We start from the raw sequence: 25,306 nt of genomic DNA, 5'->3' as shown, positions 1-25,306 counted from the left end.
GTTTCTTTTACTACCCTATACTACCACTTGATGTTCCCCGTTGTATGTTTCGAGCAAAGGTAGGGTCTGCAGGATCCGCTGATGTCACATTCTTCTTCTCTTTTCATCATTTTTGTCATGCATTTGGCCTTCGGCGTTTCGAAGCAACGGGCTTGGCGTTTCACCGATAAGGTGTGGGTATGCTTGCTTGCGCAACCGGGCAGACTTAAATCAAGGTTTCGGGGTTTGGTTATTCTGCGATTTTAGAGAATCCTGGCGGATAGCTTTTCTCATGAAGCAAAAGTTTTTAGTGCCATTTATCTTGCCATTTACGATCATATCTATACTATAGGCGATGCGCTATCTCTCTTATCATTTTTGAAAGCGAGTTACTGAGGGGCGTATTGGTATACGCTTCTTATTTAATAAGCATCCTCGAGCTTGCCACGGGCGCACTTGCTGGCCGCATTCGATGACAAAGCTGTCAGGCAATCACTACATCCAGAGATCGTGAAACCTTAGCGATGACGAGAGCGTAAGATTCGTATTCAGGAACTTGGGATTCCGCCAACTTCCGCACTCTCGCTCAAGCTGCTTCTTCCTCACAATATCCATCATTTAGACGAGGTTACATTTCTGTCATCGGAAACCTGCACTCGATAAAGCAACATTTGTATGTCAGCTCAGTCGGACACCGACACCTCAGAGAGGCATGAGGCGCTGATCTAAACTAATGGCTAGGGCCTGGATCTTCCATGCTCAATCGCGGACTTTGGGCTAGCGGAAGATTGCCAGCAAAGCCAGATACTACATCAAGTCCGCGCCGATATCAAAATAAGGTGATTTTCCTACACCGCAACACACGTCCCAAACCCCGCTTGTTCCGGCGCTTCAATTCCTGCAAAGACCCAACAAACACACGTATTGCGTGCGCGAGCAAACTTCGTTTACGTGGTTCGTTCGTTTGCGGTGCCGCGGGCGAGGTTGCATCGCGGCGGTCCATCTCATCCCATCCCATCTCGAAAAACTAACCAAACCCGATCGTAATGCATCCATGATTCCCCACATTCCTGGCGCTAACTTGCCTTACCCAACCAAACCAGCAAAATTTGAGGGCTGCTGCCCGCTTGCGTGCGTGTTTGCTAAGGTTTGGGTCGGCTATGTAATTTGTGGTGTAAGTGTGCGTATGGGTAAGTTTGTTAGGTTGGCGGGTGATGCTATTATTGGAACGATGGTAAATATATACGTGGAACCCGTACGCACACCATATCATGGAATATGCTGCTTCTCTAACACTTTAATCTCAGCGACGATGTTTGTATGCATCATGCTACCGTCTTTTCGCCTTCTCCGATTCTACCGCACATTCTCCTCAGCTTTCGAGCTCGTAAAAGCGTGGAAACATCGGCAGTGTAGAATCTGATGCTACAGCACGTCTCTCCTCACAGGCACGGTAACTTCTCCGAGCGGATCGGTTGTAAGAAGATCACGACATCTGGCCATGGAAGCAAGAAAACTACCGATTGCGTAACAACAATTGCCCCGACGTCTTTGTTTGTCGTCGCCTCTCCCTAAGTAAACGATACGAGGTGGCGGAAGCGTTTCGACGTTGCCTCCAAAAATTGTGGATCTTAGATATCCTTTTTTTCATCAATGCTTCGAAACCGATGGTGGCTTGTCGAGTTTTTTCCTTGCACGGTCTCTAGGGTTGCAGTAACAATCTCATACGCTTAGGCTAGTGGCGTAGGTTGCGAATCTCCTCTATCCGACGCTGCGGAAAGATATTGGGATGCGGTGGATATCAATAATCAGCTCAGCACGCCATCGACGCATCATGAGGTGAAAAGAGGGTCGGATTGCTTCCTCTGGTAGCGGTCAGCCTAGATAGAGAGGAAAGAGGTAGGTGGTATTCGCGTCAGACGTATGAGTAGGTTTTAAAGCGCAGAGCTGCCTCAACTTTCCTACCCTTTCTTTTTTCTCTTCTTCTTCTCCTTCTTCTTTCTCCGGTCACGGGTAACCACAGTTACTTTTTCTTTCGAACGAACTGCCATGGCCCCTTTCCAGTGGACCAGACCTTCACGAGAGACCCAGGATCACCAGAAACTGAGATTTGAAAAAAAAAAAATTCGTATAAGGGACACATTTCTCGCTTTCTCCAATCCTATCGCAGTCCGCCCCGTAACACCTGGAATAGAAATATGCCCTGGGGTAAGTTATACAATGATCCTCCTCATCCATCAATCAATATCTCTCAATCAATCGCTCAACCGCCATCGCCATCGCCAAGAAGAAAAAGCCATCCCAAATTCAATCCATGGAGGAGAGAAAAATAGTCGCACCGTGCCAAGGTATCAATGGAAAGGGGGTATGCTTCCGAGATTTGAAAGAGATTTGAGTCCATCCGTAAATTTGGTATATTCCATACAAATCGTCTCGTTCCCGTCCGTTGATGAATAAAACACCGCATAACGCCCAAAGGTCCATGGAAAAGATCGCTGGAAACGGCGGAATCGAAGATAAAGGGACGCTCGCTTGTGGTAAGAAAGTCGTATCGGTGCCAGAATTCGAGGTTCAAGGTCCACTATGGAGTCCAAGGATAGGGAATCAGCTGCAGCCGAATAGGTAAGCTTAACACAACAGGGCCTATACTAGGATGGAAGCCTATCTCTCGATGTGGAGTCCCAGGATGAGTCTGTCGGCAGATCTCTCGGTCCGATAGGGTCTGAAAGAGGCTAAGAGTCTGGAGGCGACTTCGGGGCGGTAGGACGAACGAAAAAGAACTTCGTGGCCTAAATCCAATGGCGCTGTGATTCCTCCGCTCGCATCACCGAGTTAGGTGTCTTAGAGGCTCGGTCACCCCGCCAGCCGGGCGTAAGATCATGCCGATACCAAGATCGGGCCGTCGCACGCGGCACGTTGCACGCACACGGTGAGAGGAGGCGTGGGCCGTAGAGCGCATCGTAGAACATCAAAGCTGCGCATTTGTTGTTCCGGTGCCGCGTTTGTGAACTGAACCGGCCGGAACATCGTCTTCTGTTCGAGTATGCTACCAACATCCAGGTCTCGTGGCAGGGTCAATCTATCACATCACCAGTTCTCGGAGAAGTATCGCTTGGATCGGCTCTTGACAGCAACAGCTTTGGGATCTTGGGGCAGATTCGTGTGGTGAACGACGTGTGGCCGGTATACAGCGTCGACGGGTGGCATCCAGTCATCCAGCCCTAGCGGGAAGTACTCGTACAAGAGATCTGCGCTTTCGTCCGGACTACTAATCAGATTCAATGAGAAAGACGGGGGTCTAGCAGGGGTCAGTCTCTGGTGCTTCTTCACTGGGTCAGAAGGCGAGGCGGATTTCTTTGGTTCTTCGTCTGTCAGTGACAAGTTGATTGGCGCCGGCGGGGGTCGAAGGTTCTGTTGTTGCCTCGAGGTCTCCGGACTGGATTGTGCGTATGGACTTGCTGATGGCATGGGATACGATACAGCCGCTTGCGGGATTGCAGTCATAGCGCCGGGCTGGCCGGTTGGGATCTTCCAGTCGAACATGTCTGGCGAGACGGGAAGGTCGTTGGCATCAAACTGGAAGGGCAATTGGAGCACGTCCATCGGCTTATTACTGCGATCGCCATGCAGCGCATTGTTGTGGCTCGATTCGCCCGTCGACGTCCTCTGGGGTTGGGTTGGCATGTGAGAGGCCTTTCGGGCAGTGCTTCCGCCCCCACTGATCGGGAAATCCTTCCGCGACTGGAAGTTCCTCGGGCTTCGTCCGCGCACGATGATAGCTCCCGAACGAACTTCGCAGATGGGTATCTTCGCTCCAGTAGATAGTGTGGCCATGACCTTGAGACGCACCACAAAGTGCTGCTGTAGCTCCTTCCTCCGTCCGTTGTTCGCAGTCGCTATGCGGAACTGCAGCCTCTTCCATGCGATGGGGAAATTGACGTATTCTGAGTCCATGTCTTGTCCATTGGAGAGGTCTAGAGGATATGCGGGCGGCTCCTTCTCCGTCTTGTCCTCCACGACGGCCGAGCTGCTGGCTGGCGTCTTCCATGGCACCGAGATAATCTTCACCGGGTTTCCCTCCAGCGACTCGGTGGCCGAAATGCTCAGTTCCTGTCCGATAATAGGAATCTGATCTCCCTGCTCGGTGATGATGTACTGGAGCCCGCGAGGTAACGTGATGGTCCCGGTAATCTGGAAGAGGTTCCTCCTGTAGCAGGTCAACTCGGTGGGCGGAGCAGCGACATCGCCGGCGGTGGCCCAGGGCGACTCGGCGAGGAAGAACATGCCATGCAGCTGCGCCGATATGTTGATCGAGGTCCGCCGGAACTGGTAGTCGAGCAGCTGATAGGCATAGACGGGCAGCGAGAAGCCGAGCAGCTTGTTGTCGCGCTCGATGGACGGGCTCTCTGCGCCATTCTGGTCGGGGTGAGGCGGCGGCTCGTAGGTGCTGAGGGCGTCGGAGAAGGGGTCCTCATATGCGCTCGAGAAGCGCTTCAGGGGCGGCGGCGGCTGGATTGCGTGCTGCGCAAAGGTGGCATCGTCGCTCCTTAGAAGGGTCAGCATTTGCATGAGAGCTGCTCGCAGGACGGTGGGCTTACCCCGCGAAGGTCTCTGCGTCGTAATTAGAGTGGTGATCGAGGCCGTCAAGCGGCAGCATCGGCACCATCTGCTGGTGCTGGTCTCCCGCGGTTACGTTCTGGAGTGACATTGGGGCCGCCAAGTAGGACATGGTGATGGTATCGAAGCCCTCCATGGCGGTGATAGGGCCGAATCGCGGCGGGCGTGGGCGTGCCTTGAGCGGCTGCGTTCAAATAAGGAGGCCTCGCCGTCCGACATGCGACGCAGCTCGAGACAGTTCGATCGAGGGTGGATATGGGTGGGCTGGGGAGGGCGGACTTCGAGGTGACAGCAAGGCGGGCCAGTCGTGGGAGGTGTTGACGAGGGGGCCGGCGCAGGCTAGAGAGCGACGGGCTTGGTGCGCCAGAGCGGGTGGGCGAGGCCGAAAATAAAGGCACCGCAATGCTCGTCGCGCAGCGTGTGCGACCGCTGCCAGTGCCCCCGATGCGGTGGCCTGCAGCGCGCTCAAACAGGCAGCTGGCCAGGGACACCGACACCGCCGGCGCGGGCAGGGCGAGGACGAGGCTGCTGCGTTGTGCGGTGTCGCGGCGAAATGGGCATGGCGGAGGCCCTTCTTTGGGCAGTCTTCCAGAACCTTGGGCAGCTCGCCGTTGGAGATCTGCGGCCGCTATCCACCGATTCAGTGGGCGGCTGACGTGCGGCTTTAGGCTCCCCCACGACGAGCAGGACGAGCAGGACGAGCCGGACGAGCCGGCGCAGGAGCAAGAGTCGCGCCACCACGCCGCAGTTTGGCCTCCGTTTGAGGCGTGCGTGTGGACGAAAGACGGCACCAACAGTCCGCATGGTGCCCCAAGAACAGCCCAAACGCCGTCAGCTGGCCTCAGTTCGAGGCGTGGCCTGGTTGAAAAGACGGTAACAATAGCCCAGTGGCGTCCATCAAGACGACCCCGGACGCCTATCCATGCTACTCCTCCCAGCTACAAAGGTATCCGTCGCGCCGACTGGCTAGATCCAAGCAAAGTCAAACACCCAAGAGAAACATGCTTCCCATACGTGCGCCCACCGCCGGATACTCAGCAGGCTTTGGCATCTTCATGCGCGGCCCTAATCATCACAGACTCCCTAGACGGTTGGCGAGTCAGCATACACCGCCAGCGCTATGTGCTTGCCCCGCGACTCAATTTCTTCAACTCGTACATCTGATGCGCCGCGGTCCCAGCAGCCGTCCCGGAAATGAGCTCTCAAGCCAGATTACGAGGGCGGGATCATGGTCCACGTCGCCGCGTCGCAGCTCACCTCCTCGAAGTTGTGCAGCACGTCGAACCCCATGGCGGAAAACCCATCAAAGTTGCCGTCCCCGTCCATCTACGATGTGTCAGCTCGTGATAGTCGGAACTCCGCCAATCAGTACTCACATAATCTAGGATGCAAGCATTGCACCCCTGCGCCTTGATCTGCCGCATCCCTAGCAGAATGAGGCCCTGCAACAACGTCGAGTACTCCCCGACTGCGGGGGAGATGACCGGCGACGAGATGCCGCCCGCCATCTCGTTCAGATCTTTTATGGGCGGCACGTACTCCGCCAACCGTGAGTGCATGTTGTAGAGAACCACGGTTCCAACGAGCGCTCCGTCCTCTGGTCGTTTCGCCCGAATGATCCCACAAGCTGAAGGATCTGACAGCGCCATCTTGTAGACCTCAGCCAGCCCCTGGCGGTTGCTTGTCTTAATATGGTCCAGGATAGGGCCTGAGTACTCCCACCCATACACCAGGTCAAACTCAGCTCCGGCTCCGGCCAGACTCTTTGCCATGCCTTCAGGAGGTGTCCAGGTGAGCAGATTGCGGGCGACCATGCTGCACACTGACCGTGATAGGGCTGCGCTCCACCCGAGGTTGGCAAACCAGGAGCGGAGCCGCTTCCTCTCGCCCCCGTGTCCGGTCGGGATACCCAAAAAGATGCTTGGCAGTCTGGACCCCAGCTGAAACCTCTTGATTCCTTCTCTCTGTAACAGAGTTCGTATGGCTCGATTGTGTAGGGAATGACCGATGGAGAGTTTCCTCCGCGAAGGATCCACGAATAGGGCGCCAATCACTCCAGTGCCAGTCGTCCGGAAGAAGTAGGTGGAACAAAAGCCGTACAGAGCTTGGGTGCTGCTATTTCGGACAACGAAATGTGCTTCAACGACCTCCGGATGATGTAATGTGAACGAGTTTGATGTTGCGCTTGAAAGCTCCGAGCGTTGGTTTGGCGGCGTACCCTCCATGACGGCGATGATGAGGCTGTCAAGAGCATTGGCATCGCGCTCCTCGTTGTATGTTTCGACCAGCCAATGCTGCTTTGAGTGGTGTAGTTTCTGACTCTTGCTGATCGTTCCAGGCAGTGTCCCGGAGGGTGAAAGTTCGCCGTACAGAACTTTTACGAGGCTGTTGAGCGCGGTTTCCGTGAAGTCGTAGGTGCATATATATGTTCCGATGCTGGTGTCCATAGCAAAATCGTAAGGAGAGCTGACCGAAACGACAATGAGAGGCTTCTCTCTCTTTTCTCCCCCGGTGGTGTATTGCATATTGCAGATCATCGACACGTGTTTGGTGAATCCATGTTGGTACAAATTCCGATTTGCGTCCGCGGTCATGACTATAATGGCACTGGCTCTGTTAATCAGATTCTCGTGGACTGGACGGACGCCGTTAGCGGTGTATGACGTGTGGAGAACGCGTCCACTCCGTTGTCGTGCGAGTGATCTCCCAAGTTCCCGAAATACTCGCTCTCCACTCATTACTGAGGCACTCCGCTCCCAAACTGCAGGCTCAGGGGACCCTGTGGCAGCCGTCTCTGACAAAGCACGTGATGCTGCAGATGCGGCGAGAGGTTTGACAAGCGGGGTTAGGAGAAGAAGCTCTTCTTCGCTGTCGATGATATTGGTCAGCGGTAGTAGTCGGTTCTTGTCTCGAACAACAGTGATGGATGAGTTATATGCTTTTGTTGATAGAGCGGTGTGTGACGGTTGCAGCGTTTCGAGGAAAGCTATTCCAGGGGGGTGGAGCGCCTTCTCCCACGATGTGCATCTTAGCTTCATGGTCAGAACTCGGCGGAGCGAGTTGTAGATCCTGTCCTTGGTGATCATGGAATTCTCGATTCCAGTTTTCAGACCCTTGATGGCTTCCTGCTGGACTTGGAAGGACCGACAGAGGAGAATGACGTCGCAGCCGGCGTTGACGGCCATAACAGTGCCTCCACCGACGCCTATGTTGTGGCTCAAGGCCTCCATCTCGAGGCATTCTGAGACGACGACACCATCAAACTTGAGGTCTGACCGGAGCAGTCCATCAACAACTTGATCCGAGAGGCAGGCGTGCATAGCGTTCAAACCTGCCGAAGACATGGCACATCCGCCGACCATCATTGAATCTAAGCCTTGTTGGATGGCATTGCGGAACGGAATGAGAGCACTCAGGCTCAGCTGTTCTAGTGACTCGGTGATGATGGGGACGTCTAGGGTGGATCCAAGAAACTCAAGGTTTCCGTAGGAAGGAAAGTGCTTTCCGAGAGTGACAACACCAGCTTCCTTGTAACCTTTCATGAAGGCTACACCGTAGGCAGAAACTTCTTGCGGGTCATCACCCGCGGTCCTAACACCCAGGGGCTGGTTCCGAGCATTGGTCAGAACATCTAGACACGGTCCAAATATCCAGTTGATACCGCAAGCTGAAATCTCTTGTGCTGTGGCTTTGGCAACCTCGAAGGCCAGATCTGTTGAGCCAGTGGCGGCGATTCCCATGTTGCTGGGATACTGCCGGATATAAATTTCATCGAAAAGGCTGTTGACGCCTCCATTCTCCTGGTCGACGCCGATGGCCAGTGGCACTGGATGGCCGGCATCATGGGCTACTTTCTGCAACTCGTAGCACAGTTTTGTGGTTTCCTCGGCAGCTTCATGGTGTTAGTGGACAGACTTGGGTGGTGGTTGCATATGAAGCGAGGTCAGTTTATGCTCACACTTCAGGTTCTTTGCGGTTAGTAGGATGCAGCCTAAATGGTGCTTCTCGATCAGAGTCCGGATCTGTGGGGTCACGGTGGTCCCATCAAATCCCATCATAAACAGTTGGCCCTGGGCCAGTCAGCATATGGACCGCATGGCGTGCCATGGGAGATCAAACACACCATAGTCCTACACTCGTTAGTGGCAGCCACTTGGCGGAGAGGATCGGGACACGGTACCTGTCCAAGTCGTCCCAGACGGGATCCAGCTTCGCCTTGCTCGCCATATTGCTGGCGACCCGGGAGGCAGTTCGGCAGGGCGACGGTGGTAAGTGGAGTCTTGGAATGGATTGCGCGAGCCGATTAAGCGTGAGCCAGTCGATGTACGGATACGCGATGTATGGGCAGCGACGTGGTATCAAGCATTCTTTGCAACCCGGAAGGCGAGCGGGCGTGGGGTTACACTGTGGCTGGGCTGGCGAGGTCCCTTGCGGTGGAGCGCAGAGTGCAGAGTTGCATCAGCGGCGAGGCCTGGCGAGAGGTGATGGCACCCTAGCCGGCCCCTACCGATTGGCGAGCCCCAAGAGTTTCATCGGCGATATCCAGAATCAGAGCTCTTATCGACTTTATTGTCGCAGTGCCTGTCGTGACCGCGCGGGTCTGCGGCCATGCCATGTCGTAGCGCTATTGTGGTATTCATCGCCAATGTCACCGGGAATCAGGCCAGCCAGCGCCTCACGATAAGCCCCGTTAGCAGCGCAGGCGTCTCGAGAGCTGGAGCTTCACGTAAAACTCTTCTCCTCGTGACGATGACGAAGTAGCTTCTGCATCCATGGGGCAATCTGATAAAAGTATGCCCCGCTGCTAGGTATTCACTGTTGAGACTTTCTCAACCAACATTTCTCTCCTCTACCCACCACCATCTTCAAGGAGTGCTCGCACTCTATTTCCATACATACCATCTATTCTTTGTCCCCGTCCTCTACATACATTCCACCGCATCAACCCCTCCACGGCACCCCACCAAAATGCCGTCCGCGGTCACGGAGTACGAAAGCCATACACCGAGCGGCATCACCAAGTTCACAAACTGCCTGCTGGTCAAAGGCAACCAGCTCGTCAAGGAAGACCTCTGGATCAGCTCTATCAACGGCAAGATCCTCAAGAGCCAGGAAGTCTTCTACGAGCAGCGCGCAGTACCAGATCGCGTCCTCGACCTTGGCGGTCGCATCGTCTCGCCCGGCCTCATCGACTCGCAGCTCAACGGCGCCTATGGCGTCGACTTCTCCGTCATTCCCGAAGATGGGGCAGCTAGCTACGGCAAAGGCGTGCTGCGTGTCAACAAGAGCCTGATCAAGACGGGCGTCACATCATACCTGCCAACCCTTACAAGTCAGAAGGCCGAGGTGTATCACAAGGTCCGCTAAGCACAGTTACAGCATCACTGTCCGCAACACAGTGCTAATTGATCTCCTAGGCCCTTCCCTTCCTTGGACCTTCCGGTGCACCACGCGACCCCTCTGCCGGCTCCGAGTCTCTTGGGGCCCACTGCGAAGGCCCGTTCATTAGCCCGACGAAGAATGGCATCCACGACGTCTCGGTCCTCCGCACTGCTCCCCACGGCATCCTCGACCTCGAAGAGTGTTACGGTGCTGCAAACCTAGTCTCGCCTTCGCCAATCAAATATATCACCCTTGCACCTGAGCTTCCAGGAGCGCTTTCATGCATCCCAGCCCTCAAAACTCGCGACATACGCGTGTCGATTGGTCACAGCGAGGCAACATACGAAGAGGCGCGCGCTGGAATGGCTGCTGGCGCCGGAATGATAACGCACCTGTTCAACGCCATGCGGCCCCTCCACCACCGCAACCCAGGTATCTTCGGGCTATTGGGCACTGCGTCCACCACTCTGGGCTACGTTAAGCCCTACTTCGGCATCATTGCAGATGGAATCCACCTGCACCGCACGACCATCAAGATCGCGTGGAATGCGCACCCGGATGGGTTCATATTAGTCACTGACGCCATGTCGCTCGTGGGTCTGCCGGATGGTACTTACGACTGGACAAATGGCTCTCGCATCATCAAGAAAGGCCCGCTGCTCACGCTCGAGGGCACCGACGGCAAGATTGCAGGCTCGTCCATCTCGTTGATCGAGTGTGTAACCAACTTTCTAAATTGGAGTGGCGCAAGCGTACCAGAGGCTCTAAAGGCAGTCACCGAGACGCCAGCACGCATGCTTGGGCTTCACGGTGTCAAGGGCACCTTAGACCCAGGAGCCGATGCCGACATTGTGATCCTAGAGCTGCAAGGCACCGAGGCAGGTGAGAAGAAGCTCGAGGTAGAGCAAGTCTGGAAGTTCGGGCAGAAAGTTTTTGAAAAGAACGAGAAACTTGGCCTATGATCTGCATTAGACCATCTCCTAGACTGAACTTTTTTGAGCATTACTCTTGCATTTAGATACCAAGGAAAAATTTGGAGTTCAGGGTGGTCATTTTGTTTATGCACCAAAAGCTCATGGCTCACTAAGCGGAAAGTAAAACATATTTAACGTGCCCAATTACAAGTACCAGAACGTATTCTACTCGGGAATAGATCTTAGTATCTCAATGTGGCTAGAGAGTCACGTGAAGCGTGAACAGGCCGCGTCTACAAGCGTCGAGATAGCGGGCAACCCCACCTCGCGAGGCTGCACCTCTTCACATCATGCTACCCTTCCACCTTTTCACAAGTTAATCTCTTTCATCTTCCAGCAGCTAATATCATCAGGACCTCTGCATGCTCTATCCCACGTAGTTAAGCGGCTCCGGCCCGTCTTCCAAGGTTTGAGCCTGATGCCAAGGCCTTTGACGACCGCATCTCTTCAATACCCTACCGTGGATCAATCGCTTTTGCAAACACTGACCATATCTTTGCACTTCCTCGTACCAGACCTAAGATACCCGCCGTGTACTAAGAATATGCCAGCATGATTGCAGCTCCGCGGCGTCTTGGCGCGTAGAACTGTGCCTCACCCTCTCATCAACATTCAACACCACATCACCTGCAACTGCGCCATGGAGGGGTCATATCCCAGTTGAACGTGTTTTCGACCCCCGCAGGTTCCTACATCTGCTGCCATGCCAACATGTGGCACAGACGAGCGGCTAATCAGGCTTTCTAGCATCCGAAATATCAGAGTATAACCGCCCAGCCGGACATTCGCTGCTGGGGATCCAACCACAGTTTTATTCCAAGATAGCCGCCATTGCAGAAATGCGGCTCTTTTCATTTCTCGATCGGGTATCGCAGTCCCAATCAAGATGGCTTGGCACCTAGTCGTCGTCTTAACGAAAGCGCAATTATAGATCAATCCACCGTGTACTTCATGTGCCTCAATGATGGTGTTAGAAACGCATACTCGCTTCTTTCTGCAGTCTCTTGAGACTATGTGCCGCACTGCGGCATCTTTTTCGAATGCGCCCTTCCGTATTCCCTCGTTCTGTGATACTGTCGATTGTCTTTCTTTGCAGCCTTCGTCCGTTCCAATATACCTGCCTCATTTAGGATCATATTGGTTACGCAAGGTTTCTCCATTGACCGACATGCTAGGCCAAATGCTACGGTCCTGGACCAACGTCATTTTAGTAAGCTTGAAGCCATCTTATATTGTATACAGCCACTGATGATAGCAGGCCGAGCTTCTACTGATAGCTTTTGTTGTTCAATTCTTATTCCTTGACATCACTCAAGTACAAATTCCCTACTTCAAAAACTTCCCGAATCCTTTGAGGCTGTTTCGCCCTCAAACATCACCTCCACCAAGTTCCTCGCCATTTCCAACATTTTCTATATCTGTGCCACAAGAAGGAGTCGTGTGGAGACGAGAGGGTCATAAGATTGGTTCAGATAGTCCCTCTGGAGGTCCTTCTGGCCTGGTCGGCCCCGCTGTTTCCGGATCATCCATCATCGCCACGTTCCAGTCTCAAGGCACTTCGGTGTTCAGCATAGTTACATCTCAAACTTCAGAGGATACTGTCAGTTCTTCGACCGCGATCAATTCCGCTTCAGTATCTACAGCCAATCAGATTTCAAGCGGCTCCACTAGCTCCAGCGTTAATATTCCACCACCCTCTACCGTACAAGTCACAGCCACTGTCACTTCTATTCAGACTTCGACCATCCAGATTACGCCCAATCCACAGGGACCTGATATTATTATTGGATCCAACATCTATCCTTTCGATACCATCACCAGAACCATTAGCCAGTCGACCGGCGGAAACATCATAATCGGCCCCACAGAAGTGGTGTGCGGCACAGTCACGATACCTCTCGAGGCTACAGGAACAGCACTACAGGCTCTTTCTTGTCAAGGCGCAATGGTGACCGCCAATCCCGCTCCTACCTATGGGAACTTTTCTGCCCTGGCAAACGAAGTGAATATCATCATGGATAACGACGAATTTGTGCTTCTTCCATTCCCGTTCACGATACCGCGCATCCTTCCATCTGCGAGTGCAGTCCAACAGGTTGAGATGTCACCCTCCGGTGTGATCATAGCTGGAGCAAATATGCCTATCCCGTCAACACTCAAAGGCCAGACCGACCTTGGTGACGGTATTGTGGCTAAGCCAGGAGGACCGCAGAAAAAGAAGAAGCCCGGCTCTAATTGCAAAGGTCTTTTCGGAGCTATCGGATGCTTAGTCAATACAGCAAAAGACGCCGCTGAAGGGGCTGGAGGTATTGTGAAGGATATGGAACCCTTTGTGAAAGGCGCCGTGGATACCGTCGACCATGATGCCATCACCAACAAGCTAAATTTGCTTGACGGAAGTAAGTCTCGCTCATTTCTGTCACATTCTCTTGCCCTCAGTCTGTGTAAACTGGTTTACTACTGCTTGACATTCTTCAATGGATCAAACCGAGATGGAAGCCCATCGTTTTGAACTGTCGGTCAAGTCATCGAGCCACCTCAGGTCGCTGTAGACTAGTTTACACAGAATGGAGCGCGGCCTATGGCCCCAGATTCTTACCGACCCGTTGAAGAAATGGTGGTAGAAGCGTATACACAGACCTATGACGATGCGGTGTCCTATACTGAGGTGCATTTGGCTGACTAAACTAAGCTGCCCAAGATTTCGCCCATACCGTCAACGATCTTACTGATGAGTTTCCTTCTGACTTTGGCAATGACCTAAAGTCTATGGACGGCAAGTTCAAAAATGGCCCACCAGACGTTGGATCGCTTCTCAAGAATGCTTGGCTGGAAGCACGGCACCTTACCAACGTTGTCAATGCTGCTAAGAACCTGCTGAACGGGCTCAAGAAGGGCGGCCCCCCTGAACTTACTAAAGACGTAGCGACACAACTGAGAGACCTCCTAGATCCGAGCGTGGCAAAACCAAAGGGTGGTCTTGGTCTTGAGATTCCAGATCTTTCTGCACTTTCGGAACTAGAGCCGGTGGACGATTCGCCAACCCCGACGAAGTCTGATTCACAGTCCTCGCTAGCAACCAGCGTTCCGTCGACAACTTTTCCTACTGGGTCAGGGACGTCCACGTCTTTACAAGCTTCCACTGCGCAGCAATCTTCCTTCTCATCGTCGGGAACTCAGCAGACGACGACACTCTCTACGGCCACTACCTCGTCGACCACGATCTCATCGTCCTCGCAGTCAGCTTCAGCTACGTCGCAAAGCTATCTGATAATTGCCAAGCTCGGCACCGCATACGACGATTTTAAGAAGTTTGCATCCGAACTGGATGACACTGCGGGCTATTTTCCACCCCAGGAGATCACTTACTGCCCGTACTATTCGACTACGCTATCCGTCGAGAAGGCCAACGAACTCAACAATACTGAGCTGTATCCCTTTGTACAGGCGATCTTAGTCAACCGACTTGGAAATGGTAATGGAGACAGGCAGCTAACTGCTGTCATTCCTACAAGAGAGAAAATTAAACCCAGGGCTCCTCCAACCAACCAAGACGCATACCCAGCCAACCCTAATTTGTCTAAGAGGCAATGGACACTTCCAGATCGGAACATTAACCACCTCAACATGATATCACAGCAGAGTCCTGGTCCTGTTCCTGGAGCATACATCTTTGACCCTTCGCTTGGCAGGGGTACTACCATATATATCATTGATAGTGGCTACTCGCAGGGCGATGCAACAGATGTAAGAATCTAATCTCCTACAACGTTGAATGCCTCATACGGGGAGGCGTTATCTAATACTTGCAGGAATTCGCTCTTGACGACAACGATGCCCATGGCCGAGAACCGATCAGGACATACGTTGCTCCAAACCATCTCACATTGAATGGGGTTTCATCTAATTTACAAGCCCCGCAAGATATGGAGGACTATGGGGGTTTTGATGGTGTCTTTTACAAAGGTCATGGAACCCGTGTTGGAAGTGTAGCTGGTGGCCTCTCAGCCGGAGTGGCTTCACAGGCAGAGCTAGTTTTCGTCAAGACGATAAACGCGATCAAGAATCGGAATCCAGCGTCCCGGAGGCAATGGATACTTCAGGAAGTACAAGGTCATGCACTGTTCCATGCATTCAATTGGGCTATCACGGACGTTTTGGCGAAAGGCCGACAAGGAAAGGCTGTCATAAATCTGAGCATGGGTAAAGTGCACTACTCGATCTGCTAAGGTTGAATCTAACATACCACCTAGCTGTCACCCCGCTTGACGCAAGCTTCCATGACATAGTAAAGGTAATGCGGGTGGCGCTTGAGTACTGCGATCGTAACAACATCGCCCTTGTGGTGGGTGCAGGAAACGATGGGAACCCTGGGACTGATAACATGGACGAATTCTTCCCACTTAACCAGAATGCAGTAACGCTGCATGGTACTTCGGATAATAGTCTGATTACCGTGGGAGGGATTGAAGAAGATGGTACTCTTGCGATTTTCACCTCGCCACAGCTACCTAACGTCGGGGGTTCCATGACTTTGTACGCTCCATACCGGGCGACTTCCGCTACGACTCTCAAGAACATCCCTGGCAGCGCCTTTGCAGGTGCGGAAGGAACCAGTTTTTCCGCGGGTCAAGTAGTAGGTGTCTCTTTTCATCATACTTCCCTTCATGCTTTTCTGACATCATGCAGTCTGGACTAGTAGCATACTTTATGTCCTTAGATGCTGTTGCTGCGCAGCAGCCGGGAGGTCGCTTCACTGCTACGGGTATCAAACAGTACCTAGTCCGACATTCACGTCCCCTCCATCCGCTAGGACAATCTATTACAGACAGTAACAAACAGAAACTCGTGTACATGTCGAATCTTGTTCCCGGAAGCCTGAACGCTGCTTACAATAGAGCGCCTGAGGGGTATGTACTTCTCGATGATCGTTATTTGTTTCATACTCACTGTCCTGCTAGAATCTGTGCTGTAAAAGCTCAAAAACGAAGTATCGGCGTGCAGGCAAACATGCGACGTGCGAATGTACCTCAATCATCCCAGTCAGACGTTCCTACAGCAACACCATCCGGATTCCCCTCCCTGAACGCCACCGACGTCCCCATTATGTCAAGTGGCCATTTTGTAGGCACTGCCTTCGACTTCGGCGATTTCGGATTCGCTTGTACGCCTACCTCAGCGATATTTTCCTCCGCCTTTTCATCGACTTTCAATCCCTCTCAAACCTCTTTGGACTCCCCTGTAACGTCCACTGTAACATCATCTTCGTCGGTTTCTTCTATAGCTTCCTTCACTTCATTATCGACCTTCAGCACTTCGCAGTTTTCCACGGAGTCCTTGGATCTCTTCCCAACCCTACCAGTCTCCACAGCAACGGTCTCCGTAACCTCCAAATCTTCATCGACGGACGCTTCCTTTAGTACTTCTCAGAAATCCTTCAATCTCTTCACTATTTCGATATCCTCACCAACGGCGTCTAGTCCAGCTCCAGCTGCGACGAATGAGCCCTTTGAAGGGCCACTGGTCTGCAATGACAATACGATGAGCACTTGCCAGAGAGGTTCTGTCCAACCAAACTACGTTGATGAAGCTGCTTCAGACTTCTGCACCTCGCTGCAAAATACATGGATGGATTCCAATAATGCACGGCGTAATTTCCCGGAAGCGTATGGGCGAGTCAGCTACGAATTCTTCGTCGAGTGGGCTATGGGATGTGAACTCGAAACCCAACATCAATTTACTTCCGACCTTTCCGTTTGCAAGGATATATTCAAGGACACAGTATTCAACTGTAAAGACAATCAGGGTAGCGGTAAGTGTATGGATACTGCTCTTATTCTATGTGACTAAATCAAACCAGGCGGAAATCACACCGAGGGCTGTGTACAATTCGGATTCCAACCATTCTGCATGGATCTACCACCCTCAGCTACATCCACAACCCCGTCTGACAGCGCTCCAACTTCAACTCCTGCACCGCAAGTCACCGAAGGCGCTCTCGTCTGTAACCCCACTAGATGGAAATGTACAGACGGCGACATCCAAGAGTCCTATATCGATAAAACGATCGCGTTGTGGAAGAAGGACATCAACAAGAAACTCCAAGTACTCAGTCCGGATCCTAAGCATGGCCGTGCTTTCATGAGCTACACCGACGGTTACTCAAATGCAATGTATGTCTTCAACGCCAACTGGACAGAAGGCTGCACGGCTGAGCCCAGCCACGATGTGTATGGCGGAGACTTCGACAATATCTTGAAGTCTCTGTGGAAGGACTGCACAGGTAATGGGGGCGCCGGTGGGACATGGACGGAGGGCTGTGCTTCGTACGGATTTGAGCCTTACTGCGAGGGCTATTTTTGAACCTCTCTAATTTCAGAGATGTGGCCGAGGTCCGATTTGGAGACCAGGTGTAAAGCAAGATTCTCATGACATTCAACGCGACGCACAGAAGGAAGTTTTCAAACATCATTCCATTTCTCATTATACCATGTTTTCGACCAATCCCTATTTAGAGCCCTAAGTTCCCCAACCTTTTATAATAGACTCAAAATTCATGACTCTTAAGTTCAACATCATACATGACGAGGACATTCGGCGGATGCGAGGGGTGTGTTTTGTTTGCCTTTACTATTGTTTTGCATGATCTAGAGTTGGGGGTGGACGGCGCGTGAGTGGGAACTCTATTCTGGAGGTATAGACTATATTCTGAACAGCTTTGGATACAAGTATTTAACCATATTTTGTCAAAGAAGATCTTACCATCTCAATAAGGTTAGAAGATCACGTGAAGCGTGGACCGGCCGCGTCTCGCGTCGAGATAGCGGCCCCACCTCGCAAGGCTGCACCTCTTCACCTCATCCAGGGCATCTTCGCTAGCCTTCTACCTCATCTCAAACACATTAGAGATAAGCATGAGTACTTAATACAATCCCTTTCATATTCCAACGGCCACTATCATCAGAGACTCTATTCTATCCCACGTAAGCACCCTTGACTTGCCAAGGCTGTAGTATTCTAATGGCACTCTAGGCATCAACCTCCTCTTGCGGGACGCATTCGAGATATAGGACCTACGCAACCCTTTGACTACATCCTTCATTCTACTTAATCAAGATCAACTCGGCACAGCTGCTGAGAGTTCGCAACCAACTCTCTCGACGTTGACTATACAAGCAAACATGGAGGTCATGGAGGGGAACAATGAGCCCTTCAGCCCTGGAAAACGCAAGAGAACTGGATCAGCGTCTAGCGAGACGGTTGGGCTGCCTGATCGTGTGAAACGCGAGAGGTCAATGTCGAGCGAGAGCTTTGAGGTGATTGAACACCAGACCAGCCCGACGGTCTTCAACGAGAACGCTAAGCCAGTCGAATCAGAGGCCCATCCCAACAACTCGGCTGCTATTGAAACTGAGGTTTCCAACCTAATCATCCCAGGCGATGGCGGCCCAATCGATTTCACCTCAAACCCGACGAGGGTTACGACCGAGAGCAATGAGAGCACCATGACGCCAAAAGAGCGTGAAGAGAAACGCACGAAGGAGAGTTCGTATCCCTACGCGCATGCTATGCATAAAGGAACGCGATACTAAATTTTGCAGTACTCTACCTTCGACATCGATTGCAGAAGGGCTTTATCAGTCGTGATGGGCTGAAAGAAGAGGAGATGGCTTCTATGTCTGAATATCTCAAACACCTAGAGAGTCGCAAGAGCCTTGAAGCTGAAATTTTAAAGGCGACAAAAATCCACAAGGTTCTAAAGGCTATCCTCAAGTTGAACTCTATCCCTAAGGAGGAAGAGTTCAACTTCAAGCAACGTATGGCGGACCTACTAGCACAGTGGAACTCAGCGATATTGTCTGTGGAACCACCCTCACAAGCTCCTGTAGAGAACCATCAGAGGGAACCGGAATCATCTCTTCTGGGCGAACGGATGGATGTCGATGTCCAGCACAGAGACGAGCCCACAGCCAGCGATCATGCAATACACCAAGAGCAACAATCGATACTTGTTGTCTTTGATTCGGCGGGCGATCAAGAACTAATAATTCGCGACAAGGCCTGGGAGGCGGACAAGCGCGTGCTCGTCTCCTCGTCTCGTCTCCGCAAGATTAGTCCGTTCTGGGAATCCCTCCTGCAGCATGCTACCATAAAGCCCGTATTAAACGGAGAAGGATATTCCTGGGAGTTAATCCTTTTGTTGTTGCATATTGCGCATGGCAACACGCACCATGTTCCTGAACGGCTTCCTCTCGACAAGATCTGGGATGCTGCCTTTCTCTCCGTCGAATACGACGCTGTTGAATTGATGAGGCCGTTTCTCCGCAATTGGGCCTGGCCAAGAATGCCAGTTGCGGTGAGCGATGCAGGTAAATACCTGAAATGGCTGCTCTTCGCCTGGGTTCTCGGCTATCAAGACACTTTTGAAGCTGTAACCCGGAGCATGGCGATGACATTTCGACCAGATGCTGAAGACATGATCGCTGGAGAGTTTAATACCAAAGTAAAACTGCAAAAGGCATGCCGCATCATCTTAGGTAAGAGACCCTCCACATTTCACCCTTGCCGTCTCACGATCTCATCCCTGATTTTTTTCTTCTCAACATTCCTAACCACCACATTCTAGACAACGTGAGCCGGATCCGCTCAGGCATCATCCAAGAGATAATCACCGTATGCCACTGGTACGTTGAGCGCCTATCCGGAAATTGCTGCACGGCGGACCCTCCTTCCCGATCTTGCGAATCCCTAGCGCTTGGATCTATAATCAAGGGTCTAAGTTCGGTGGATCCTCCATTATGGCCTCAGCGCCCAGATCCTCAACACCTTACGCTAAGCGTCCACGACCTCATCCGAAAGCTCGGAGACGTCGTGATCCTAACCGGACACGAGGAGGACTGCGACTACAATATGTACTTCCATGAAGCGCTGGCACTCTGTCTAGGCTCCAACAACAGAATCGGCGTGGTGACCAGGCTGGTAGCGTCAGTCTCCGGCTTCGTCACCCTCGAAGACGAGCACAAGGCCCATTTCAATAGCTTCAGCCTTAAAGCATCCGATTTAGATCCGCTGATCTGGAAGAGCAACGCCGTTGCGACGATGGGCTTTGTAGAGCGGGACGCGATTGGACTGGTTTATGAAATGCGTTACGGCGAGATGCGACTCTGTTTCGCTGACGATGAAACGTGGGGCTATGACAGTGAAGAAGAAAAAGGGTGGGACGAGGAAGATGGCGAGGAGGGTGATGACGAAATGGACACCGACGGTAAGGACGATGCCGATGGGAACGGTGGCAACAAGGATGATGCCGATGGGAACGGCGGCGAGGAGGAGGACCCTCATTGGGATTCCGACTACTATTCGGTCACGGAGCCCGAGGAGGAGTTCTTGGCAACGGACGAAGAGAGCGACTATGCTCCTAATAGTCCTGTGTGGAAATAGTCCGGTGAGGTTGAGCTGTGATTAGGTGGAGTGGATGGCTGAGACACATCCCTCAGTAGGTATGTCTCCAAAGTTGATCTTTCGAAGAGGATTTTCGGATCGAGTCTGGCGTTTTTATTTCGATTGGATTAGGTTTCTTAGACTGGACACAGTCTTTATAAGCGTCCACAAATGGATCACTTACGAATTATGACGTCCTATAGCACTTTCGGTTAAATTTCGAATCTATATAACTAGGCCTCCGGAGATGTCCCAAGGTCAGTCGTAGTCAGAAGGAAATAATAGTATAGAAAAATTCATCTGGGTATTGGATTAAGCATATCAACGTCCCAACTCTACCACGCCAACCACCACCAGAACCAAAACAACTATCATACAAAACCTCGCCTCCGAAATCCTTTACTAGCACCATGCAAAATAAAAAAAGGACTAGGAGAACACGCTTCCCTCGCTCCCAGCAAAACAAGTAGCCACCTCCCAACTCTCCAAATCCCCCCTAGCCTCCCCAATTGAAAAGAACCACCATCACCCAATCCGCCAACCTAACTCGTCACCCGCCGAATCCAAAACGCACTCTCCATCCCCGGATCCTCCCTCTCCCTCTTCTTCCACGCCCGATGCAACTTCAACCCCACCTCATGCTCCTCCTGCTTGATCTCATCTAGCTCCTTCACAAACTCCGCCTTCCGGACGTCCGCCTCCCGCACCTTCCTGTAATCCGTCATGAGCGGGTTCTGGGGTTGTGTCGCATTCAGATCCGCGATCAGCCGCGCGACGTTCTGCCGCCGTACGCGCAGGTCGTCTTGTTGTGCTTCGAGGGAGGAGATGTGGTCTTGAGATTCGAGGGAGGGGGGCGGGAGGGGGAGGGCCTTCGAGTTGCGGTCGACTGTGTAGGCGCTTGACATCGAGACGACGCGAGCGGCGTGGGTGGGTGTGCCAGGTGGGAGGGGTTTGCGGGGAGTTGGGGTCGAGACGGTGGAGGCGGAGGGAACGACGGGACGGCGGCGATTGAGGATGGGAGATGCCGCGGGAGCGGGTGTGGGCGTTGATGTAGCGATGGAAGATTTCGGCATTGGGGGTGGGGGAGAGGGAGGCGGACTATTCTGGTATGTAGTGTTGGTCGCGTAGGTAGTCCAGCTGAAGCGGCTGGTGGGGACTTTTTCGTCCTGGTTGAAGCGGGCGGAGTAGTTGCTGTCGATGGATTTGCGCTGGATCTTTGACTTTGGGGGTCCGGATGACTGTTGCGTTGAGGGAGGGTCTTTTACCGCTAAAGGGGTTAGTGTGTATGGGTTGATGCCTTGATCTTGAGGTCGATTATTTGGCGTTATCGGATTGGAATACGGATAAGTGTTCTGGTAATTTGGAGAAGTTGGGGATGCGACGCTTCTTGGGGGACTATTTCTCCCGACTTTGAGAGGTACGGTCGGTTTGATGGGGTCGTCATGCAGGTCGCCTCCGGATGAGACTTGCGACGTATCAGCCCCCATTGGTATTCTCCGTACGGTCTCCGCGGCCGAGGATGGAGTGCTCTGATCAGATTCACCTGCTATGCCGGGACTTGGTTTTCGGTGATCGCGAGGAGGTATTGTAAGAGGATGTTTTGTGCGTTTGTCCGCCAGCGGTTGCACTATCGCAGTGCGCCCGCTTGCGCCTCGCCACTCCTCCCGTGGCTTTGTCTCAACACTTAAGGGGTTCGAGTTGAACCGCGAGGTATTCTGCCTTTTAGAATTGCCAGCCCCGCCGGTTACCGATACGCGATAGCCCATGTTTGGGTTGGCGGACGGATGATCGTACGCGAAATGACCTGGGACGACCTGCGCGGGCTTTCCAGCATGACTTGATGTTGGTTCACCTGTTAATTCATCCCAGTGCGTGGTTTCAGACGCGGTTCGGCCTCGTCCAATATTGGACATTGGTTGTTTTCCCCGACCGGTAGTCGCTTTCCGTAAAACTGGAATGTGGCTTCCTCGAGGCTGAGTCTTCTGATTTACTACATCGTCGCGTACTGGAGAGATGTCTCGACTCGCAGGCAATCCGCGAGGCTGCTGTCCAGGTCCCATTTCAGGAGAGCTAGGTGGCGAGACATCCGAATATTTGGCAGGCGGGTTGTTTTCGGACCAGTCGTAATTCATTTCCGGTGAAGGCTGTGAGTAAACGGATGAAGCTGTAGGCGCACTGGAATACCGATTGTTGCGTGAGCTATTGGGCGCTAAGGTTTGGCTATTATTTGTCAGAGTCTATCTATGCTACTCAAGTCTTTTGAACTTACAAGGGTAATGATGGGAGTTGTGTGGCGACGTCGCCCCCCCCATAGCCAGGTTGTAGATGTTGCGGAGAAGTCGGACTGTTGAGGTCGGAGACATTTGCGAAACGGTCCAGGGACTTCTCGTCGTAGGTGGTTTCGATCAAGACGGGGTTGCCAATCTGCTTCCCTGGCTTCTCCTTTACATGGCCTTGTAATCTTTTCCACATGATGACGGTGTGCACTCCGGTATGGATGAATCTGGAAAGGAATTGATATTAGTACAAAGCTTCGATGAAGAACAAAATGTCAGGAACAAGATAGAGACATCCGAAAGATAGAAGGCTTAAATATGAAACGCATAAGGGAAGTAAAGAGCAGGCATTCATCGGCGATATTCCCGAAAAGGTCAGCTGGAGGCTGTGCACTGGGCATATGCCATACTAGTGCGGATCGCTCCATGGGGCTGAAATCCAACTGGCGTATAACGGATGGACATAAGGGACCAATACATGTGACATACGAGACACGTAGATTTTGATTTGGGAAATGATGGTAGATGCAGGACTAGAAGTGCCAAGCTCCATGGGAGCAGCTGAAGTGCCCTCCAGGTGTGATACGTAGCATCACCCCACTAAACAGTAGGAACATCTTTGGAGACGCGCCCAAGTATCTAAGTGGACTGTTGACCTTCGTGGAGCGTCCGGAGGGGTGTTGAAACTGATCCTGAGTGATCGACGGAAGCCTGGAATTCGACGCAAAACGCGCCAAAGACTGAACTTGATAGAAGTAAAAGTATGCTTACCGTATGCAGCAAAGTGGCCTCCAAAAAGCCGCCTGGGCAGGTAACTTTGCGCTGAAGAATAGAAGTCGATGTTGCGCCGGCGACGGTGTTCGGAAGAGAAAGGAGTGTGAGAAGGAAAAGACACGAAGCACGCACGCCGGTGAAGGATGAGCGGCGTCTGACGGGAAGACGCGCTGGACGTATTTATTTTGAGGCGCAGCAGTGGAGCGTTGCTCGTGTCTTCCTGTGCTCCCGGCAGCCCAGCTGTAGGTCAGAGGTACTCCCTGGCGCGCGGAACGGTTCGATCAAAGAAGGTGGAATATTTCCTCCAGGAGCTGTTGGATAAAGGGAGCCGAAGACAGATCAACAGCGTATCCAATTAAAGCGGCCGGGAGGCTGCGATGATTGCTGTTTGCTGCACGGTTTCAAGCACAGGGCGGGTGTTTCAGAAAGATTCAAGGCGCGTACCGCGTTGGTTGACGCAGATTCAAGCTTATGGAAGAGCCGCAAATTGGACAGTCCTGCGCGCTGGGGCTGGATTATAACATTTCGTTAGTGCGTCTGGACTCGATGAAGCGATGCTGCCGTTGAATATCAAGTTGCGCCCGACCAAAGACCGGATATAGAATACGGGACGCTGAAGTTACGATAGAATCACGGGCGCCTCTTGGTATCCTCTGAGTGTCCGTGCAAAGGCGAAGGAGTGAAGTGGGTATGATTCGGACAATGCTGAGCTTCCGATCCGATCCGGTTAGTTGTGTTCTACCTAGGTATTGACGGGCTTGGGAAAATGCAGGGTGTTGTTTTGGAGGGGGGTTCGTCATTTTTATGCGGAGCAACCCCGCCGGCTTCAACTTCAGAGCTTCCGGAATCCACGACAACACTTGAACACTCCCACCCCAAGCTGTTCGAAGAGCTATACCAAGATGGCAGACAGTAAGTCAAACCACCATACACAGGGATCATAACTAACTCTGATAGCCACAGCATCCACCCCGCCTCCGGCAGCAGAAGCGTAAGCACCCCCGCCACCCTCCTCCCCCAAAAACCTCACCTAACAAGCCCCTCAGAACCTCCGCCCTAACCCCCATCAACATCGTCCTCCTCTCCCTCTTCATCTTCCTCATCTACATGCGCCTGAAGCCCGCCGCGCCCCAAACCCTCCCCCGGGCCCCCCCGCCAACAGTCTTCCGGACCTTTACCCCGCCGACGCTCCTCCCTTACAACGGCCTCAACGGCATGCCCATCTACTTCGCCGTGCGTGGCCGCGTCTTCGACGTCACGTCCGGCCGCAACTTCTACGGCCCCGGCGGGCCCTATGCCAATTTCGCCGGCCGGGATGCTAGCCGAGGTCTTGCGTGCGGCAGCTTCGATGAGGAGATGCTGACGAAGGACTTGGAGGGCCCGTTGGATAAGCTTGATGATCTTGGGGATGAGGAGATGGAGGCGCTGCAGGGGTGGGAGGAGCGGTTCTCGGAGAAGTATCTGGTGGTGGGCAAGATCGTGCCGGTTGGGAGTGAGGAGGCGACCTAGGGGACGTGAGGGTAAGGGAGGATGCCTAAGAGACTAGGAAACTAGGAGACTAGGACAGAGCAAGATATACTTCGGGGTCTTCGTGTGGTGTCGATGCTTTGCAATGATTGTAAGATGGGGGTGTTCGGGGCATGAGCCTGCGATTCTGGTTTAGATTTCTGGGTTCAATCTGAAAAGTGCTCTCTTTCGAAACAGCTAATACCGTCGTGACACTTCTAAGACTTCTGCATTCCTAACTATAATGACTTGCTAGTTACTAGCACTTGTAAAAGCCTCAAAGTGGACCGAGTAGGTAGGAAATGATGCGTCACGTGATACCATCTACAGTCATTATTACATCGTCAAATACTAATC

General features: G+C 52.6%; 8 protein-coding genes across 8 annotated transcripts; 5 read left to right on the top strand and 3 right to left on the bottom strand.

Annotated features, from left to right (window-relative positions):
• Positions 1-3,066: 3,066 nt before the first annotated feature.
• On the bottom strand, positions 3,067-4,759 carry BDZ99DRAFT_399040 (p53-like transcription factor; the record flags this gene model as incomplete). Its single annotated transcript, XM_033716112.1, has 2 exons — positions 3,067-4,525; positions 4,578-4,759. Coding segments are annotated over 2 exons (1,641 nt in total), but the record flags the coding sequence as incomplete, so codon positions are not given.
• A 239-nt stretch (positions 4,760-4,998) lies between these two features.
• On the top strand, positions 4,999-5,760 carry BDZ99DRAFT_526294 (uncharacterized protein; the record flags this gene model as incomplete). The annotated part of the gene is made up of 1 exon (XM_033726124.1): positions 4,999-5,760. The coding sequence occupies one exon, from the start codon at positions 4,999-5,001 to the stop codon at positions 5,758-5,760; it is 762 nt and encodes a 253-aa protein (XP_033570789.1).
• Positions 5,405-8,874, bottom strand: BDZ99DRAFT_426662 (glycoside hydrolase). The gene is made up of 5 exons (XM_033717126.1): positions 8,777-8,874; positions 8,720-8,726; positions 8,555-8,666; positions 5,973-8,488; positions 5,405-5,922 (listed from the first exon to the last, which is right to left on the bottom strand). Exons 1-5 carry the CDS (start codon positions 8,821-8,823, stop codon positions 5,809-5,811), a joined length of 2,796 nt encoding a protein of 931 aa, XP_033570788.1. The 5' UTR covers positions 8,824-8,874; the 3' UTR covers positions 5,405-5,808.
• Positions 8,875-9,380: 506 nt separating this feature from the next.
• Positions 9,381-11,068, top strand: BDZ99DRAFT_511934 (N-acetylglucosamine-6-phosphate deacetylase). Its single transcript, XM_033724592.1, has 2 exons — positions 9,381-9,954; positions 10,014-11,068. Exons 1-2 carry the CDS (start codon positions 9,565-9,567, stop codon positions 10,938-10,940), a joined length of 1,317 nt encoding a protein of 438 aa, XP_033570787.1. The 5' UTR covers positions 9,381-9,564; the 3' UTR covers positions 10,941-11,068.
• Positions 11,069-16,500: 5,432 nt separating this feature from the next.
• Positions 16,501-17,673, top strand: BDZ99DRAFT_467937 (uncharacterized protein). The gene is made up of 2 exons (XM_033721129.1): positions 16,501-16,764; positions 16,813-17,673. The coding sequence occupies exon 2, from the start codon at positions 16,863-16,865 to the stop codon at positions 17,313-17,315; it is 453 nt and encodes a 150-aa protein (XP_033570786.1). The 5' UTR covers positions 16,501-16,764; positions 16,813-16,862; the 3' UTR covers positions 17,316-17,673.
• Positions 17,674-18,133: 460 nt separating this feature from the next.
• Positions 18,134-20,393, top strand: BDZ99DRAFT_481803 (uncharacterized protein; the record flags this gene model as incomplete). The annotated part of the gene is made up of 4 exons (XM_033722442.1): positions 18,134-18,497; positions 18,554-19,321; positions 19,418-19,489; positions 19,579-20,393. The coding sequence occupies 4 exons, from the start codon at positions 18,134-18,136 to the stop codon at positions 20,391-20,393; spliced, it is 2,019 nt and encodes a 672-aa protein (XP_033570785.1).
• Positions 20,394-20,690: 297 nt separating this feature from the next.
• Positions 20,691-21,990, bottom strand: BDZ99DRAFT_467935 (uncharacterized protein). The gene has a single exon (XM_033721128.1). The coding sequence runs from the start codon at positions 21,878-21,880 to the stop codon at positions 20,936-20,938; it is 945 nt and encodes a 314-aa protein (XP_033570784.1). The 5' UTR covers positions 21,881-21,990; the 3' UTR covers positions 20,691-20,935.
• A 2,094-nt stretch (positions 21,991-24,084) lies between these two features.
• BDZ99DRAFT_503029 (cytochrome b5) lies at positions 24,085-25,217 on the top strand. Its single transcript, XM_033723936.1, has 3 exons — positions 24,085-24,355; positions 24,401-24,434; positions 24,490-25,217. Exons 1-3 carry the CDS (start codon positions 24,346-24,348, stop codon positions 24,950-24,952), a joined length of 507 nt encoding a protein of 168 aa, XP_033570783.1. The 5' UTR covers positions 24,085-24,345; the 3' UTR covers positions 24,953-25,217.
• The last annotated feature ends 89 nt before the right edge of the window (positions 25,218-25,306 follow it).

The sequence above is a fragment of the Mytilinidion resinicola genome (assembly GCF_010093595.1).
Source record: "Mytilinidion resinicola strain CBS 304.34 unplaced genomic scaffold BDZ99scaffold_25, whole genome shotgun sequence".
In the NCBI taxonomy this organism is placed as follows: domain Eukaryota; kingdom Fungi; phylum Ascomycota; class Dothideomycetes; order Mytilinidiales; family Mytilinidiaceae; genus Mytilinidion; species Mytilinidion resinicola.
This window is presented reverse-complemented; position numbering and strand designations above follow the sequence as displayed.

Excerpts from the sequence above, each read along its gene's own strand:
- BDZ99DRAFT_426662 (XM_033717126.1), bottom strand. The coding sequence starts at position 8,823 with ATGGCGAGCAAGGCGAAGCTGGATCCCGTCTGGGACGACTTGGACAG. Across the intron at positions 8,489-8,554 it reads AACCGCAAAGAACCTGAAGT|CTGCCGAGGAAACCACAAAA; the intron begins GTGAGCATAAAC and ends AACACCATGAAG. Across the intron at positions 5,923-5,972 it reads ATGCTTGCATCCTAGATTAT|ATGGACGGGGACGGCAACTT; the intron begins GTGAGTACTGAT and ends GACACATCGTAG.
- BDZ99DRAFT_511934 (XM_033724592.1), top strand. The coding sequence starts at position 9,565 with ATGCCGTCCGCGGTCACGGAGTACGAAAGCCATACACCGAGCGGCATC. Across the intron at positions 9,955-10,013 it reads AGGCCGAGGTGTATCACAAG|GCCCTTCCCTTCCTTGGACC; the intron begins GTCCGCTAAGCA and ends TTGATCTCCTAG.
- BDZ99DRAFT_467937 (XM_033721129.1), top strand. The coding sequence starts at position 16,863 with ATGGATCTACCACCCTCAGCTACATCCACAACCCCGTCTGACAGCGCT.
- BDZ99DRAFT_467935 (XM_033721128.1), bottom strand. The coding sequence starts at position 21,880 with ATGGGGGCTGATACGTCGCAAGTCTCATCCGGAGGCGACCTGCATGAC.
- BDZ99DRAFT_503029 (XM_033723936.1), top strand. Across the intron at positions 24,435-24,489 it reads CCGCCTCCGGCAGCAGAAGC|AACCTCCGCCCTAACCCCCA; the intron begins GTAAGCACCCCC and ends CAAGCCCCTCAG.